We start from the raw sequence: 15,096 nt of genomic DNA, 5'->3' as shown, positions 1-15,096 counted from the left end.
CTTCTAATTTGTTAGTATCATAACGAACGTGTTAATTAAACTAAAATTTAATTCACATTGAGAAACAACCGTACTAACTAAACTAAAATTTAATCCACATTAAGAAACAACCGTGCTAACTAAACTAAATATTTATCCACATTGAGAGTATACAGTTATAATAAAAAAGAATTTAACATTATTAGATACGAAAATCATTTATATAATAAATATTTTTTCTTAAAAAAAAATTGTATATATGTGTGATATGAGAAAATAAATAAATAAAATAATAATACTGCAGGGAGCAAAGTTGAAAGAACAGGAGGGGAGGAGGAGGGGATTTTGTTTTGCAACTCCTTCAATTTCCGAAATTGAAATTGCATAAACTATATATTTATATTGAGAAGTAGAGAGATAGAGAGGATTTTTGCAAAATAAAATGAAGACTTCTCTGAGAAGATTGCGAAATATTGCACTTCACAGGCACGGTGGGGAAACCAATGACCAACAAGATCCTCCGCCTTTGCCTCAATTTGACGAGTTCGATCAGGCTTCTCAGGTCTTTCTCTTTCTCTGCTTCCTGACATTTCTCTTTTCATTTTCTTTTTGAATCATTTTCTAATTTTCATTTCTCTTTTCTTTTTTTCAAAAGTTCGCTTAGCGTTTTCCTTCTGCTTTGGGAGCTCTTTTTATAATTAAGAGATTTTTTTTTTAATTTTAGTGAAACATCAATGCATTATCTTATTATTATTATTATTATTATTATTATTATTATTATTATTATTAGAGAGCTTGTGTTTTTCTATTCAATTTCATTCACTCAAAATTGTGGCTTCGAATTTCGATTCTCCTAAAGTTTTTCGGTAAATAATTGAACCGATGTGATTATGCCGTTAGGGCAAACGTGATTTATCTATGGTTTTGTATAATGTGCAGGATATGCAGGATATGAGAGATTGCTACGACAGCTTACTTTCTGCAGCTGCAGCAGCTGCAAATAGTGCTTTCGGTAATTTATTGATATGTTTCCTCTGTTATTCTGAATTTGTTGTATTTCTTATTTGTGCAACTGAAATGGACCTTTTCATGAAATTCATTTAAGTTTGTTATGAATCTTCTTTCTTGTTATGCTTTTCGAGGGTTGATCATTTTGATATCCGCTGTGAGTTCGGTCGATTATCCATGTTACACTTGTATAGGTATCATTAAATTATTTCAAGCTCTTTCCTCGATGCCATGGTTTAATTTTTTTCATATTAATTTAATACACTGATTTCAGTTCTAGCATTATTATCTAAAAATTGTGCCCAATACACAAGGCATGATTTGATTTCGTTGTTTTAACTGTAATTAATTCATTGAGTTAAACTCTAGCTTCATCATCATCCAAAATCCGTATGCAGTGCACAAGTGTTCTGCTATGAGCAGGCTCAGGAGAAAGTCCCACAGTTTGTAGCTGTCCTCTTTTATATAGAGAGACTTTCTTGGATTTAATTTCGTGACTAAGGGATAACGTGTAAGCACTTGACCACCAGGCTAGGAATGACCTAGCATTATTATCATCTACTAGTTTTAAATGCTTGTTTCTGCATGATGAACTTAATTGTTCTTTTATTTTCTTTTCAAGTCCTAGCCCTCGAGATTGACTACATTATATATCTACCCATGCAGCCATGCTGTAAGAATGATGGTATTGGTTCATCGATGGTAGTTTATATATTGGCTCAAGCACAAGCATGATGATCAAACATTAATTATCTGGTCTTGAATTTTTGGTGTGGAAGATTTTGTTTGCCATGCCAATCTTGAAATCACTCGTGTAGTCCTTTTTTTCTCAGAATTCTCGGAGTCATTGCAGGAAATGGGTGATTGTCTTGGAAAAATTGCAGTAAATGATGATGAAGAAAGTGGTAAGCAGATATATATTATTCTGCTATTATCCCCAATGTTGCCATTTACTTGAACAAATAGCATATAACTTTCTGTGTATGACTTTACATTCGAACTGATTTCCTTGCCCTTAAATAAGTTTTTTTACTATAAATTGCCACTTCGAAAGTACTTGTGTTTTAGTTGTCATCTTGGATTTAAGAGATGAATCAAGTGAAATCTTTGATTCACTTTCAGTATATCTGACATGTGGAATATTCCTTTGTGTTTTTACATTCAATATCTCAAGTTCTAGAAGGATGCAATTTTTTTAAAATAGCATAGATGCTATTTTTACCCAGTTGGACACATTCAGATGGTATAGTTGTTATATGTAGCAGCTAACCATTGTGCAAAAGGATGTGTTAAAATAAGCTGCTTTTATGCAGGTAAAGTATTATCAATGCTTGGAAAAGTACAGCTTGGACTGCAGAAACTTGTTGACAGCTATGTGAGTCTCTCTTCTTCTTTAAGGTCTGGGGGCGGGGTAACAATCTGAAAGCTCTTGCAAAATGTTATATCTTATTTCTTACTGTTCTAATAATTATTATTACTTTGCATCCTTCAGCGATCTCATATAATCCAGACAATCACAAGCCCATCAGAGTCCCTTCTTAATGAACTTCGAACAGTTGAGGTTAGTTCATAGGGACTATTTCATCCAGTTTTGTCTACTTCTGTTTGGTCTTTTGCCGTGCTAAGCTATTTCTCATCATTATATCATGTGAGGATTGTCACCTCCAGTTTGCCTTTTTATCTCTTAATGTTGATTTAGTGCTCCATTATGTGATTCTATCGTTCTTCTTTTAAATGTTCTTTAATTTTCTACTTTCTGGACATGTACATTCCAAGATGATGGCTAGTGATGAGACCAACACTTCAAGATAAAGTGATTAGGAGTAGATATTCTTTTAAGATTTATTAACCCTCTTTTGTGCTCTTAATATGAACAATTTTGAAAGTTTGGAACCTGGAAATTGTCTGAAAGAGTGAACAACTGTGGGGAAAAGAAGCCTTTATCATATTTGTTTGTTTATTACTTCTTTCAAGTGATAGAATTCGCCAATCAATGCCAAGAAATGCCTCCCACTTCATGTTGTTCTTAAAATATATGAACCCCTTCGGATGATATGCAAAATGTTCTCAAAAGGCCTACCCTTAGGGAACTTGCTTTATTTATTGTTATCGGCTTTTTTAGCATAATATTTTAATCACTTTTGGTGAAGTACATTCAAGCATCTTAAGGGCTCAGATAAGAATCTGACATCGGATACATGATTTCTTGTGGGCTTCTCTTGATATCTCAAATCTGTTATGTATGCATGTGTGTGTATTTCCTGTCAAAAGAATTAAGATATAACCATTTTCTTAGATATTATGTTCATATTGTTTACCAAGCTTAAATTTTTGTAGTTGAATCACTTTCTTTAGTTACACAAATTACTGCACTACATATTATAGAGCCGGTTAAGCATTTATATGATGTAATATTGACTCCCCCCCCCTCCCCCTCTGCTGATACAGGAGATGAAGCGACAATGCGATGAGAAAAGGTCCAACTTTTATTTAACTTTTAAAAAATAACGAGACACAAAGTTCATTTTTCAAGGATAATGGCTTATGATTTTCGATGCATTATATACAGAAATGTATACGAGTACATGGCAATGAGACACAAAGAAAAAGGAAGATCAAAAAGTGGGAAAGGGGAGAATTTCTCCGTACAACATTTACAAGTAGCACATGACGAATATCAGGAGGAAGCAACTTTACTTTTTTTCAGATTGAAATCTCTAAAGCAAGGACAATCAAGAAGCCTTCTTACGCAAGCAGCTAGACACCATGCTGCTCAGGTTTCTTTTCTGTTTTTCTTCTTTGTTGAACTTCTTTTATTATTTATTTATTTTTAATCTTTATTACTGTTGGTTATTGACCCATTTCCTTTTGCTTGAAATCAGCTGAACTTTTTTAAGAAGGCTCTTAAATCTCTTGAAGAAGTAGAGCCACATGTGCAGAAGATCACTGAAAAGCAGCATATTGATTACCACTTTCGTGGACTAGAAGATTCTGAAGCAGAAAATGGTGATCCTGATGAAAATTATGAAAATGATGATGATGAAAGTGATGACGACAACTATGAGGATGATGCTGAGGACCACAATGATGGTGAATTGAGCTTTGATTATAGACAAAATGACCAAGATCAGAACATGTTTTTTGCATCACGGCATTCAATGGAGGTGACTACTTAACATGCTATTTCTGGCTAAAAAAAGCTAACTCACTTTTTCCTTGCGGAAACACAATTGTTGTTTCTTCTTTTGTATGGAATGGATTTCATTCTCCCTAGTGTTATAAAGAAACTTCAATGGACCTCACATAGGGTTCACATGCAAAACACAAGAAGTAATTTGCACCTCTAATTTTATTAATTGTAGAATGGCTTCCATGTGAATTTTTGCAGTTGGATCAAGTAGCATTTCCCCAAGTTGCAATGGTGGAGGCTGCAAAGGTAAAGAGCTTATTATGTTATTAATTATAGTTCGCAATATGAGGCTAGATTTTGCAAATTTGGGGTATGTATATGCACATAGAGCTTTCATGTAAGCAGTTCCTAATAATAATGAACTCCGTTGATTGTATTTCATATTATGTATCCGTGATCTGCGTAGTAATGACATTGATTTTTAATATAACATTTTTATCTCCCACACATTCCATTTAGTAGTTACGATCAAATATTTAGAAACTAATCATCCAAGTACATTGGGGCAAAGCCAGGAATTCTAAATCGGGGGGCTAGGATAAAAAATGATCATATTATAAATTTTATGGGAGCAAAATAATTCTTTTACAATTTTTGAAGTATATAAATACTAAAAACTAATTAAAAAATAAAAACAATATGGAGGGGAAGGGGCCCTGCCTCCTCCCTACACCCCTTCTAGTACATATCTTGTTTCACTGGATTTATGATGAACCATACAAGTTCAATATCTGATATTATTGGTCAACTGATTTATATCCATTGACTTTTTCTGAACACATCTGTTATGCTTCTACTGAAGCAACTTTATAGTCTCAAATTTTATATGGTTATCCCCCCCCCCTCCAACTTGTGTTTGCAGCAAATATCTACTCTGTTGGGAGATAATTTACTTTTCCTTATGTTACAGGAAAATCTAGAAAAAGCTCGTCGCCATTCTTTTTCATTTAGAGGGGAAATAAGGACCAGCAGCCAATCAGCTCCACTTCTTTCTGAGAATAAATCTGACCCTTATGAGAAAATTCAACCGTTATCAGCACGAAAGTTTAGCTCATATGTATTACCGACACCAGTTGCTACAGAAAGTTCTATTGGATTAGGTAATCTGGCTCCCCAATCTTCAAAAGCAAGTTTGAATGAGCAATCAAACAATTCATGGCATTCATCTCCATTTGAACATAAGAAACATGAGATGATTTTGGGAGATGAGAAATTTTGTGGATCTGCTATTATAAATGCACAGTCTTTTCTCAGAGAGAGCAATAGTCCAGCCTCTTCAACTCGACTACCCCCTCGAGTTAGTCCAACTGCTGCTTATTCTAAGAAAATCAAACGGCAATCCTTTTCTGGTCCATTGACCAGTAAACCATGGCCTACCAAAACTGTTTCAGTGGAACAGCCCCAATTGTTCTCTGGGTCAATTTTGAGAAATCCAATGCCTCAACGATCAGCATCTCCAAAAGCATCACCAAGTGCTTCCCCTACTTTTATTTCCTCACCTAAAATAAGTGAGCTTCATGAACTTCCTAGACCGCCAGCCAGTCCAGCCGCAAAGTCTTCAAGACCTTTAGGCTTTGTAGGTTATTCAGGTCCCTTGATGCCTACAGGTCATGGGCTCTCTGCTACAAATCAATTGGTAATGTCAAGAGCTGCCTCTCCACTGCCACAACCTCCGCAGGTAGTTACTCGCAGTTTCTCCATACCCTCAAGCACTCATAGAGTGGTGTCATTAACTGTGTCCAGTCCACTGGAAACTGCCATCAGTTCAGGGATGTCTCAAGATGTTGCCTCACCTCCTTTGACACCAATATCTTTATCTTGAATCTGGCCATCATCAATTTGCTCACTGACTGTTGATAGGTAATCAAATTCCATTTAGAAAATCTTGCACTAAAATTATGAAAATTCAGTAAGTTGGTTGGTACTATCTGGGGAACACTGTGATGAGATGACTTTACCAGTTGATAGATAATTGATTGTGCTAATTTTTTTCTCAGTATATGCATATATGAACTTTTCAATACTTTTTAGAAACTGAATATGTCTTGTGTGAGAACTTTGAGCATTTCTGTTTTCAGTATGAAGGTTGTGAATAAAAAGTAAATGCATCATAATATTCTACAGTGGTTGGCAGTGGCTTGTTCCCCCCTTTTTTTAAACAATCAACATTTTTAGAAACATTGGTTGGGTTAGATTGAATCATCAGTGGTCTTCTTCTTTGGTATCATCCCCTATTATGCAAGATCTATAGTCAGTAGCATAGAAATGCTATATTCAACATTAGATGGAGCATTCTTTATATCCTTTTCTATTTCTGACTGTTGGTATGTGATTAATGCAGGAAATGGTTGATTAAAACTAATTGTAGTACTGATTTCATTCCTGACCCACAGGTAAGATTTGTGATTCCTATATTGAACAGGTGTAGCTGTGCATATTGTCAATTAATATTTCCTATAATCATTGTTATATATTTTAGCGCATCTCGTCTATTACAATGAATTCTTGGCATGGATGCTTGCCATGTGTTCCAAGTTTTGAGAAATTTTGTATCTTCTCCAGGGCATTAATAGACAATTTAATTATTTTACTCTATGCAAATTACTACACTAAATACTATTTAGCAGTATAGGTGGATTGGTTTGTCTTATGGTTATCTTATTTTCACGAGTTTATGATTAAGTTTTTCCGAATTTACATTTTTCTTGAAATACTTATGCTTGACATATATGAAGAACTTCGATATAGAGTCTGCCCTCTAAAGATATGAAATCTTTTGAAAGGATTGAACATGATCATATTTGGCGTTCTCCTCAAGTTCACCTAACATTAGAGTTTGAGTCATTCCTCTAGTTCTGAACTGCTTTTTCCCAGATGTCTGCTATATTTTTTTCTGCCCAGTTCTGTCTTGCCATTGCCAGACGAATAAGGTTCCTTTGGTTGCAAAATTCAGCTGTTATGCAGAAGATAATGATTACATAAACGGTCATATTCTGTTGAATTTGAGGATTAGATTTTGATTCAAGGCCCATTTTATCTTGTTCGGATCTGTTTTATTGCTCCTTTTTCTTTTAACTATCTCCTGTTTAATCAAATATTCTTATTTGCAATTTCTTTTGTATTATAGTGAAGGTGTAGAGTAATTCGTAGTGAAAAGCTATGTTACACATTCAGGTATGGAGATGTTGGATTTTTTTCTAAGAAGTTTTTTATGTAATTGAAAGATTCTGCAAGTGTCAAACATGACTGTATGAATAAAACTGTTGAAGCAGTTTTCCAATTCCAAGGTTTCTCCACAAATATCGAGTACTCCATTTCCATTAGCTTTATTTCTTCTCTGCTATATATCCAAACATAAAATGGAAAATAAAATGGGCTATTGGGATCTAGTGCTCTAAATATTTATTTGCTAGTAGTATAGGATGTTCTTTAAGATAAAATTAAAAAAAAATTCATGAAGGTTCAGAAGCATCATCCATGTTATTTACTAAATGTGGGAAACGACAATATTCACAACAGCCTTGCGAATGACTCCAATACCACAAAGTAGCGGTATGACAATTCAAAATATATATACTAAAACCATTGATTCTCTTTTTTTGGGTACTTGTATGGGCTATATAGTCATCCGTAAAGCGATAAAAGCACATAGAAATTGTTAAAGCAGCGTCGCAAAATGCTTGTCGTAGGGTTATCATGCAGGCACACCAAAACTCTCCTGCACCCATTGCGGCATGTCCACCACTGCGCACGGATCTGATTTCTCGAAATTAGCAACCTACAAGAGAATATCAGCAAACAAGAAAAATGATTGAAATTAAGGTGGGATCAAGCCTGCCAATAAGTCTCCTCACTCGTTAAGGATTGGGAATATATTAGGGGGAGAAGAGGTGAGAGCTATCTTCCTTTTTATAGCTCACCCTAAATTGAAGTACCCAGACTCACCTGTTCAGTGCATTTGGGGCAATAATGATACTTATGCCAAAGGCAGTCCATTGAAGGGCAAAGGAAGCAGATTCCAAGCATAAATGGCATCATGCATCCAACAACCGCTGCTAGGCTAGGTTTAGATCTGAATAACACACATTAAACTGAATGTAATCCGCCATTATATCAGAACATACACTCACAAAAACATAAACCAGCAACATCCTTAAATCGATCAACAGGAAGTTGTCCGATTTAAAGAAAACAAATCATAAGGGAACAAAGGGCAAGAGGGTTTATCATACCTGACCAGAGTGAGTCCGGAATTACCACAAAATGGGCAGTTAAAAGGAGCAGGGGTATCCCGATACATGGTTTGCTGAATTGGAATTCCCTTGGGATCACCGTATATGGCGTTCGGCGGTATCATTCCCGCCTGGTACGGGTTCATCCCCACATAGTATGGAACTCCCACCGCCGGCTGCTCTGTCTTGGACATTCCTTGTTCCTTTTGGGGCTTGGCCGAATTGAAAATGTCTAGTACTACTAATCCGGGATTCCTCTAATCGTCTTATTGTTGGTAAGCTGTGTCTTAACTCTTAAGTCAAACCTTGGAGGAAAAATTATATCTTGCGTCCGTTCCTACCGCATAACTTGTAGGTATCACTTAATTAAAGGGATAAAGTAACAATTAGTCCCCTTAATTGACAACCTTTTTCAACTTAGTCTCTAAATATTTGTTTGACCATATTAGTTATGGAACTTAGCAATTTTTTCCTGTTTTGATTTATATGATAATACTGTAATTTGATATTTTGCCACGTTATCACTTAAAAATTATAATTTTTTTTATATGTGACACAATCTTAATGATTTTAACGGAATCAGAATCAGGTTAAGTAAATTATTTAATTGGAAATTTTATTTATTTAAATTAATTTATGATATTTATTTTGGGAAATAAAAAAAACAAGTATTAGGTTGGATTTAATTATAAAGTACTGTGTTAAAAATCCAGAAAATATTTATAATTGGACCTGATACGAGAGAGGCCCAAAAGACAATCGTGACAAATACATGGGACAACAAACCCTAGTAGATTTAACTAGGGTTGTTGCCCCTTTCTCTATAAATAGATTTAACAAGTATTAGACTATGATTTTGTTTCTCTATAAATAGATGGCACCGATAGAGCTAAATACACAACTTTAAGATATTGTTATTCTACCCAAAAATAGTGAGAATTTATTTTCTAAGTATAAATCCTATTTTCCGGAATAACAATTCTACCAGTTTTTATTGAAGAGGGATTTAATTTCCCATTAAAAATAAAGTAAATATTTTTTGTTCTGTGTTTGATTCAAAAGTGTTTGAGCCTACACTCAAAGTAGTTCGTGGTACAAAAAATAGCGAAAAAGGTCGTTCAGTTGAAAGCTTGGAACAATAAGGATCCGTCTAGTCGAAAGCACATGTAACACCTCATACCCGGCCTAGAAGACAAGGTCAAGCCTGGAGAGTTACAATGAATGATAATCAAAACACATTCTGCAATTTATAATAACACACCTTTTAAGTCTGATAAAGTTTAATAAAGACAAATCGGTATCTCGATATTATCTTCCAACTAACTGAAACTACGAAAAAAACTAGTATGGTCATAGTACTAAACGGTATAAACACATAACCGAGCTCCCCATCCGCCGGCCCAATCAAGTCTGTGATTTACCTAAAATTTATTCAACAATAACTAAGTTAATATACTAGAAAGGACCTAACTATTTACATATACAATAGATTATCTGTAAAACCAGGATATCCAAGTGCAGATGTTGACTCAGAATAAGGAAACAGTTCATTCAGTTACAAATCAAGGTCATACAAACGGATAATAGATCAAGCTATAATCAGATGTAAGACAGAACATAACAGATGCAGTCACTTAATACCAACCGCTACACACCATCTCTGACCAACCCAACACACCAAATAGTGTATTCATTACCCATCCAATCTTATACACCACTTAATGTCAGTCTGGCACGTTTCAGAGATTGCAAACAAGCCGTCAGATTAGTATACGAATACCAAGGATTTAACCACTAGTTCAGAACAGAATACTTCCTCTTAATTTGAATTCCCATCCAATGAATATTCATTCTTCACATAACAGTTAATACATAGTTCTATACTAATATTCAAATACAATAACAGTTAATACAGAGTTCTATACTAATATTCAAATACAACTCATACTCGTACACAGTAGATCAATTCTAGTAATTTTAGTCAAACACAATACACACATTGATAATCAGTATTCAAGTTCCGGATCACAGAATATCAGTATATGCAGTTAAAATTCAGTTTAAACGGCCTCACAAAAGGCTTGTATTCAGTTCGCGTAATGCTCGAAATATGGTAAAATTTCGTAAATTGGCCCACACGCCCTTGTGGTCTCACACGGCCTAGGTAGCTGGCTCGTGCGGCCCTACACAGCCGTGTCTTTTGCCCATGTAATCCTTATTTTGTAATCAGACAGTTACACAGCTTGTAACCACGCCTGTGTGACCTTATTTATATTCAGTGAGTTACATAGCTTAGACACGCCCGTGTGCACCCTGCACTAACATGGCCATACACGGTATGGACACATGCCGGTGTCCCTTGCTCGTGTGGCTCTTACTTGGTAGACAGTGAGTTACACGGCTTGCCACACAGCCTACCATACGGTCGTGTGGTATTGACAGTCATGTTTTTCGGTGTTCAAAATTAGTAAATATTCAAGTTTTTGGTACGCACCTGATGTAGTTTTTGACATAGGAGCAACGCAAAAAAACCCCGAACCCTAGAACGACCATCCAATAACCAATTCAACAATTATTCTCAACAAACACAGGAATTAACATACAAAACTAACTCTTATGTCAAAAAACTTCGACACAATTTGTCCACTTGGATTTCAACACTCACCTCGCACACAATCGCGAAAATGGAACTAACTTGTTGGTGAAATGATTCTCACAAGATCTTTGCCTAAAAAGGGAGCCAAATGTATGATTGAAACAGAAATTTTAGTAGCAAAAACTCGTAGAAATGAAAAGAATTTACGACAGAACTTACATAGAGATCTTCCAACGACGCAATGAACAACTCAATTAGTCCCGATAGCCACTTTACAAACGTAATCAAAAAGAAAAGTAAAAGGAAAAAGGAGAAAGAAAGAAAAGAAGAAAAGAAAATGGAAAAGGGAAAGAGATAAAGAGAGCGTTAAATTTATATTTTAACTATCGATAAGATTTCTAACATTTAGCAAAAATATTCCTTAACGCATACACCGAGACATGAACATAAAACCAAGTAGAATACAAAAGCTTAACTAGTAAACTAGCAGACTCATTCTTAACATCAATTCATAAAGAATTAAACTTATGTTGATAGTTAAGGATAAAGATTAACTTAGAATAAAATAGCAAAATTTTCCAAAGATGCAAGTTGAACCCCTAACCTCAAACACATACACAAAGCACATAACCACAGATACAACAGGTTTAAATACAATGAAATTTAATCGTTAGACATCCAAAAATTTGGGGCGTTACAACATATGTGCGATTTTGGTAAAGGGTTTATTGCTATAAATATCAAAAACTGGCTCAAATTTCAAAATTTTAATTTTCTGCTGTGCAAGAAAATCGTTTTTAAACCGGATTTTTTCAAACATCACTTTACACTATAGTGCTATTATCACTTGTGCGCATAGAAAATTTTATTTCCTAATAGCATGCCATTTATATCCTACTAGTTCTCATTTTGTCTACATGAGCATTTAAATTATACAATTTTAGTACATTTACTCAACAAATAAACCAATTCAAACTTTACCCTTTTTACAATTTAGTCCTTATCTAAATATAATTAACAAACATCAAAATTTCACCTAACATTTATTTTATCCACATTAAACATTTCACTTAAATATTTCATAATAATAATACTTATTTCACCTATCTAAATTTTACACTCTTATCAATTTAGTATTTTTTCTCCAAATTCACTACACATACACAAATTTTAATTCATTATAAGAATTCAACTTCACTTTCAAATAATTTTCATAATTCAAACCATCATGTTCATATACACATAAATCCCATAAATATTTCTAAAACAATTTATCAAGTTTTCATTTTGGGTTTTACTTAGGTAAAGTAAAATTCTTGATATACTTACAATAAAATGCTTGGAATGAGATCTTCCCCCTTCCTTCACTCATTTGCCACACCTTTGCCTTTATCCCCAACTTGTTCTTCACTTCTCTTTTCTTTCTCTTCATAAATATAGCACATATACACAATATTTAAACATCAATACAATAATCACATACCATTTCCATGTATTTCAAATGAAATAAATATGAAATCCCTTTAGAAAATCTCATCATCTTTACCTTAACCTTTCTCAATCCATAACTTCTCTTTTCTCTCTCCTCAAATATGTATTCTAGCTAAGTTCACATAAAACTTAGCTTGCCAAGGAGTTACCCCTTGTGATTTCACTAAAAATTTATAAAGGAAATTTGAAGATTAAAGCTTAAAAGGGTTAGAAATAGAAGATAGGGACTAACATGAAAGAAATAAAAAAATGAGCTAAAAGAGAGATGAGGGAGAGTGAGAGTGATAAGATGAAGATGATGATATTAGCTTTTCTACATCTGTCTAATAAAATATCTATTCCACTCTTCTTCTTCTTCTTTTAATAATCTATTCCATTTTCTTTTATTTTAAAATTTTAATAATATTTAATCAAATCAAATCAAATCATATCATATCATATCATGTCATGCCATATATGTGATTCACTTACACTTCAATTTCATCCATAATTTCTTATACCTCCTTGGTCAAGTTACTTTTCAGGTCCTTTGATCTTTTTCCTATCCATCTAATCTAGTCTTTTCTTATTTTTAATTTTTACGTTATTGGCCAACACTTCTCACACATTTACGATTTAGTTAATACCTCAATTTATTTTATCTAAATCCAAAAGCCTTTTTAATTTCTTATAAGATCCAATTACCTTTCACACAAATTTTAAAAATTTTATTTTATTTACATCGAAAAATTCTAACACATGTAAAATCGAATTGACACTGTTCTCATTTCAGGGGTGTTAGCAATGTTACATATATTATCCTTTATGTTTTAACATTATCTAACATTAGTCTTGTTTCATCTTTTTTCTATGTCTTGCAATTATGGTTTAATGGTATTATAAGCCCTTAAACTTTTAAAAAAATCAATGAAATCCTTTCAAACTTTTTGTGCCCAATTGAGTACCTAAACTAACAAAACTGGTCAAATATGCCCACTGATTGATGTTGATTATTAATATTTAACGGCAACTCTAATATAACCATTAATAAACGACATATCAATGTTGATTGTTGAAGTGACAATACCAAATCAACAAAAATAAAATAATATTTTAAAATTAATAGATGGACTTTTTATTTTGGGGTTTCTATTTCAAGTTCTTTTGATATTTTAAGTTAAATTGTGGATAATTTTAACTTTTTTTAAGTACAAATCTCACCATTTTTTATTAAAAAAAAAAGCTCACTTACTTTCCACTATTTTTTTCCTCTCATCTTATTTTTTTCCACTTAACTTTGTAATTTGATTTTCTTTTTCAAAAAGGGTTTTAATGAATTTGATATTAGTTTCAAAATATATTGAAATATTTTTATAATTTTTTGAAATATCTAAGTATTTTTTATAAAATTTTAATGTTTTTATCAAAAAAATTAAAAAAAATTCTATTTTTTTTGAAGTTTTTAAAATTTTTAGAATTGGAACCAAAGTGATAGAATCTGTAAATATTGGAGAACTAAATTTGTTATTATGCTAATAAGAGAAAGGCCACATTAGCATTCCATTAATTGAGTGACAAACATATCAAATATTGAAAGTGTTAGTAACTAAAATAGAATTTTTTGGAGCTAAAATATTTGATTTTCAATAAAGCCATAGATATTGCTTCAATTTTACTAACATATCTTCTCTTTATCCTTGCTCATTTTTTATACACTTGTTATACGTCAATAACTTGAGACTTGAACCCTAGAAAAGATCAGAACCTCCAACCCGTTACCCGACTACAAGAAGACGACAAGGCGAACCCAATCATAAGGCAAAGCTACAGACCCATATCGCAAGACCCAACTCGTAGGAACCTTGCGCGAGCTCATAAGCCAGGATCGCAAGTACAACTCACAGAACCAACTCACGAGATAAGGCTATAGCCCAACTCGCGGAGAACTAGGGAAGGTCACAGTGTAACGACCCAAATTTTAAGGTCATCAGAAAAGTGAGTTTTTCGGGTCTTCGATTCTGAAAATTAGATTCGTAAATATTTATTAGAAATATTTACGAAGTTAAGTGAGAGATTAATTAGATTTTAATTGTAACATCCCGAAATAGGGCCTAAACGGAACAGTGGTTGTGAAACCACAAATTCGAGGTAGAAAAATTTATTTTATTATTATTTTGAGGTTCATGGTATGATTGCATGATTGTGTGAAAATTTCGTGATGAAATTCTATGCATAAAGTGCTTAAGTTGAGGTTAGGGACTAAATCGAATAATTTGCAAAACTTGCATTCTAGAAGTTTTTAGTATGAAATTGCTTTGGAATATTAATTAGGAGGGTTTAAATAAAAATTTGACCAATTTTAAGTTCATGGACAAAAATTAGGACATGAAAGGAATTTTTGAAAGTTTAGTAAGGAGGGGCAATTTGGTCATTTGGATATTAAATGAATTAAAAAGGGAAAAATAACACAAAATGGTCATCTTCTCAATTAGTTTCTGCTGATTTTTTCTCTCCTCCATAGCTGGGTTTCTTCAACTTTCAAGCTTCATAGTAAGTGATTCCAAGCCCCGTTTTTAATGATCTTTACGTTTTTGGAGTCCCGGTAACTTGATTAAGCTTAT

The 15,096-nt window shown here is 33.5% G+C and overlaps 2 protein-coding genes and 1 long non-coding RNA gene across 8 annotated transcripts; 1 reads left to right on the top strand and 2 right to left on the bottom strand.

Moving 5' to 3' along the window:
- Nucleotides 1–232: 232 nt before the first annotated feature.
- Nucleotides 233–7,574, top strand: LOC107939438 (uncharacterized protein At2g33490). 6 transcript variants are annotated; one of them, XR_005906263.1, is made up of 14 exons: nucleotides 268–541; nucleotides 919–991; nucleotides 1,122–1,181; nucleotides 1,821–1,892; nucleotides 2,301–2,362; nucleotides 2,480–2,548; nucleotides 3,436–3,464; nucleotides 3,557–3,764; nucleotides 3,870–4,151; nucleotides 4,376–4,423; nucleotides 5,088–5,855; nucleotides 5,942–6,037; nucleotides 6,519–6,570; nucleotides 7,305–7,574. XR_005906263.1 is itself a non-coding variant. In XM_041083004.1 (13 exons), exons 1-12 carry the CDS (start codon nucleotides 422–424, stop codon nucleotides 6,032–6,034), a joined length of 1,884 nt encoding a protein of 627 aa, XP_040938938.1. In that variant the 5' UTR covers nucleotides 268–421; the 3' UTR covers nucleotides 6,035–6,037; nucleotides 6,519–6,806. The 6 variants fall into 6 exon arrangements, 4 of the variants coding, with proteins under 4 accessions (XP_016728257.1, XP_040938938.1, XP_016728258.1 ...); XR_005906262.1 differs by having other exon boundaries at nucleotides 5,088–6,037; nucleotides 7,305–7,572; XM_041083004.1 differs by lacking the exon at nucleotides 7,305–7,574 and having other exon boundaries at nucleotides 6,519–6,806.
- Nucleotides 7,575–7,638: 64 nt separating this feature from the next.
- Nucleotides 7,639–8,748, bottom strand: LOC107939440 (GSH-induced LITAF domain protein). The gene is made up of 3 exons (XM_016872771.2): nucleotides 8,410–8,748; nucleotides 8,123–8,249; nucleotides 7,639–7,955 (listed from the first exon to the last, which is right to left on the bottom strand). The coding sequence occupies exons 1-3, from the start codon at nucleotides 8,601–8,603 to the stop codon at nucleotides 7,872–7,874; spliced, it is 405 nt and encodes a 134-aa protein (XP_016728260.1). The 5' UTR covers nucleotides 8,604–8,748; the 3' UTR covers nucleotides 7,639–7,871.
- A 645-nt stretch (nucleotides 8,749–9,393) lies between these two features.
- LOC121210949 (uncharacterized) lies at nucleotides 9,394–12,830 on the bottom strand. The gene is made up of 6 exons (XR_005906261.1): nucleotides 12,552–12,830; nucleotides 12,335–12,431; nucleotides 11,225–11,275; nucleotides 11,075–11,137; nucleotides 10,904–10,949; nucleotides 9,394–9,830 (listed from the first exon to the last, which is right to left on the bottom strand). It is a non-coding gene; the product is annotated as an uncharacterized lncRNA (long non-coding RNA).
- Nucleotides 12,831–15,096: the final 2,266 nt, after the last annotated feature.

This window comes from Gossypium hirsutum, chromosome A12, assembly GCF_007990345.1.
Source record: "Gossypium hirsutum isolate 1008001.06 chromosome A12, Gossypium_hirsutum_v2.1, whole genome shotgun sequence".
In the NCBI taxonomy this organism is placed as follows: Eukaryota; Viridiplantae; Streptophyta; class Magnoliopsida; order Malvales; family Malvaceae; genus Gossypium; species Gossypium hirsutum.
Note: the sequence above shows the minus strand (reverse complement) of the source record. Positions and strands in the feature narration are given on the sequence as shown.

Bases quoted from the DNA above. Each gene is read 5' to 3' on its own strand.
- LOC107939438 (XM_041083002.1), top strand. From the start codon at position 422: ATGAAGACTTCTCTGAGAAGATTGCGAAATATTGCACTTCACAGGCAC. The intron at 1,893-2,300 runs GTAAGCAGATAT...GCTTTTATGCAG, and splicing joins AAATGATGATGAAGAAAGTG to GTAAAGTATTATCAATGCTT. The intron at 2,549-3,435 runs GTTAGTTCATAG...CTGCTGATACAG, and splicing joins ATGAACTTCGAACAGTTGAG to GAGATGAAGCGACAATGCGA.
- LOC107939440 (XM_016872771.2), bottom strand. From the start codon at position 8,603: ATGTCCAAGACAGAGCAGCCGGCGGTGGGAGTTCCATACTATGTGGGG. The intron at 8,250-8,409 runs GTATGATAAACC...TGTGTTATTCAG, and splicing joins TCCGGACTCACTCTGGTCAG to ATCTAAACCTAGCCTAGCAG. The intron at 7,956-8,122 runs GTGAGTCTGGGT...ATTCTCTTGTAG, and splicing joins GCCCCAAATGCACTGAACAG to GTTGCTAATTTCGAGAAATC.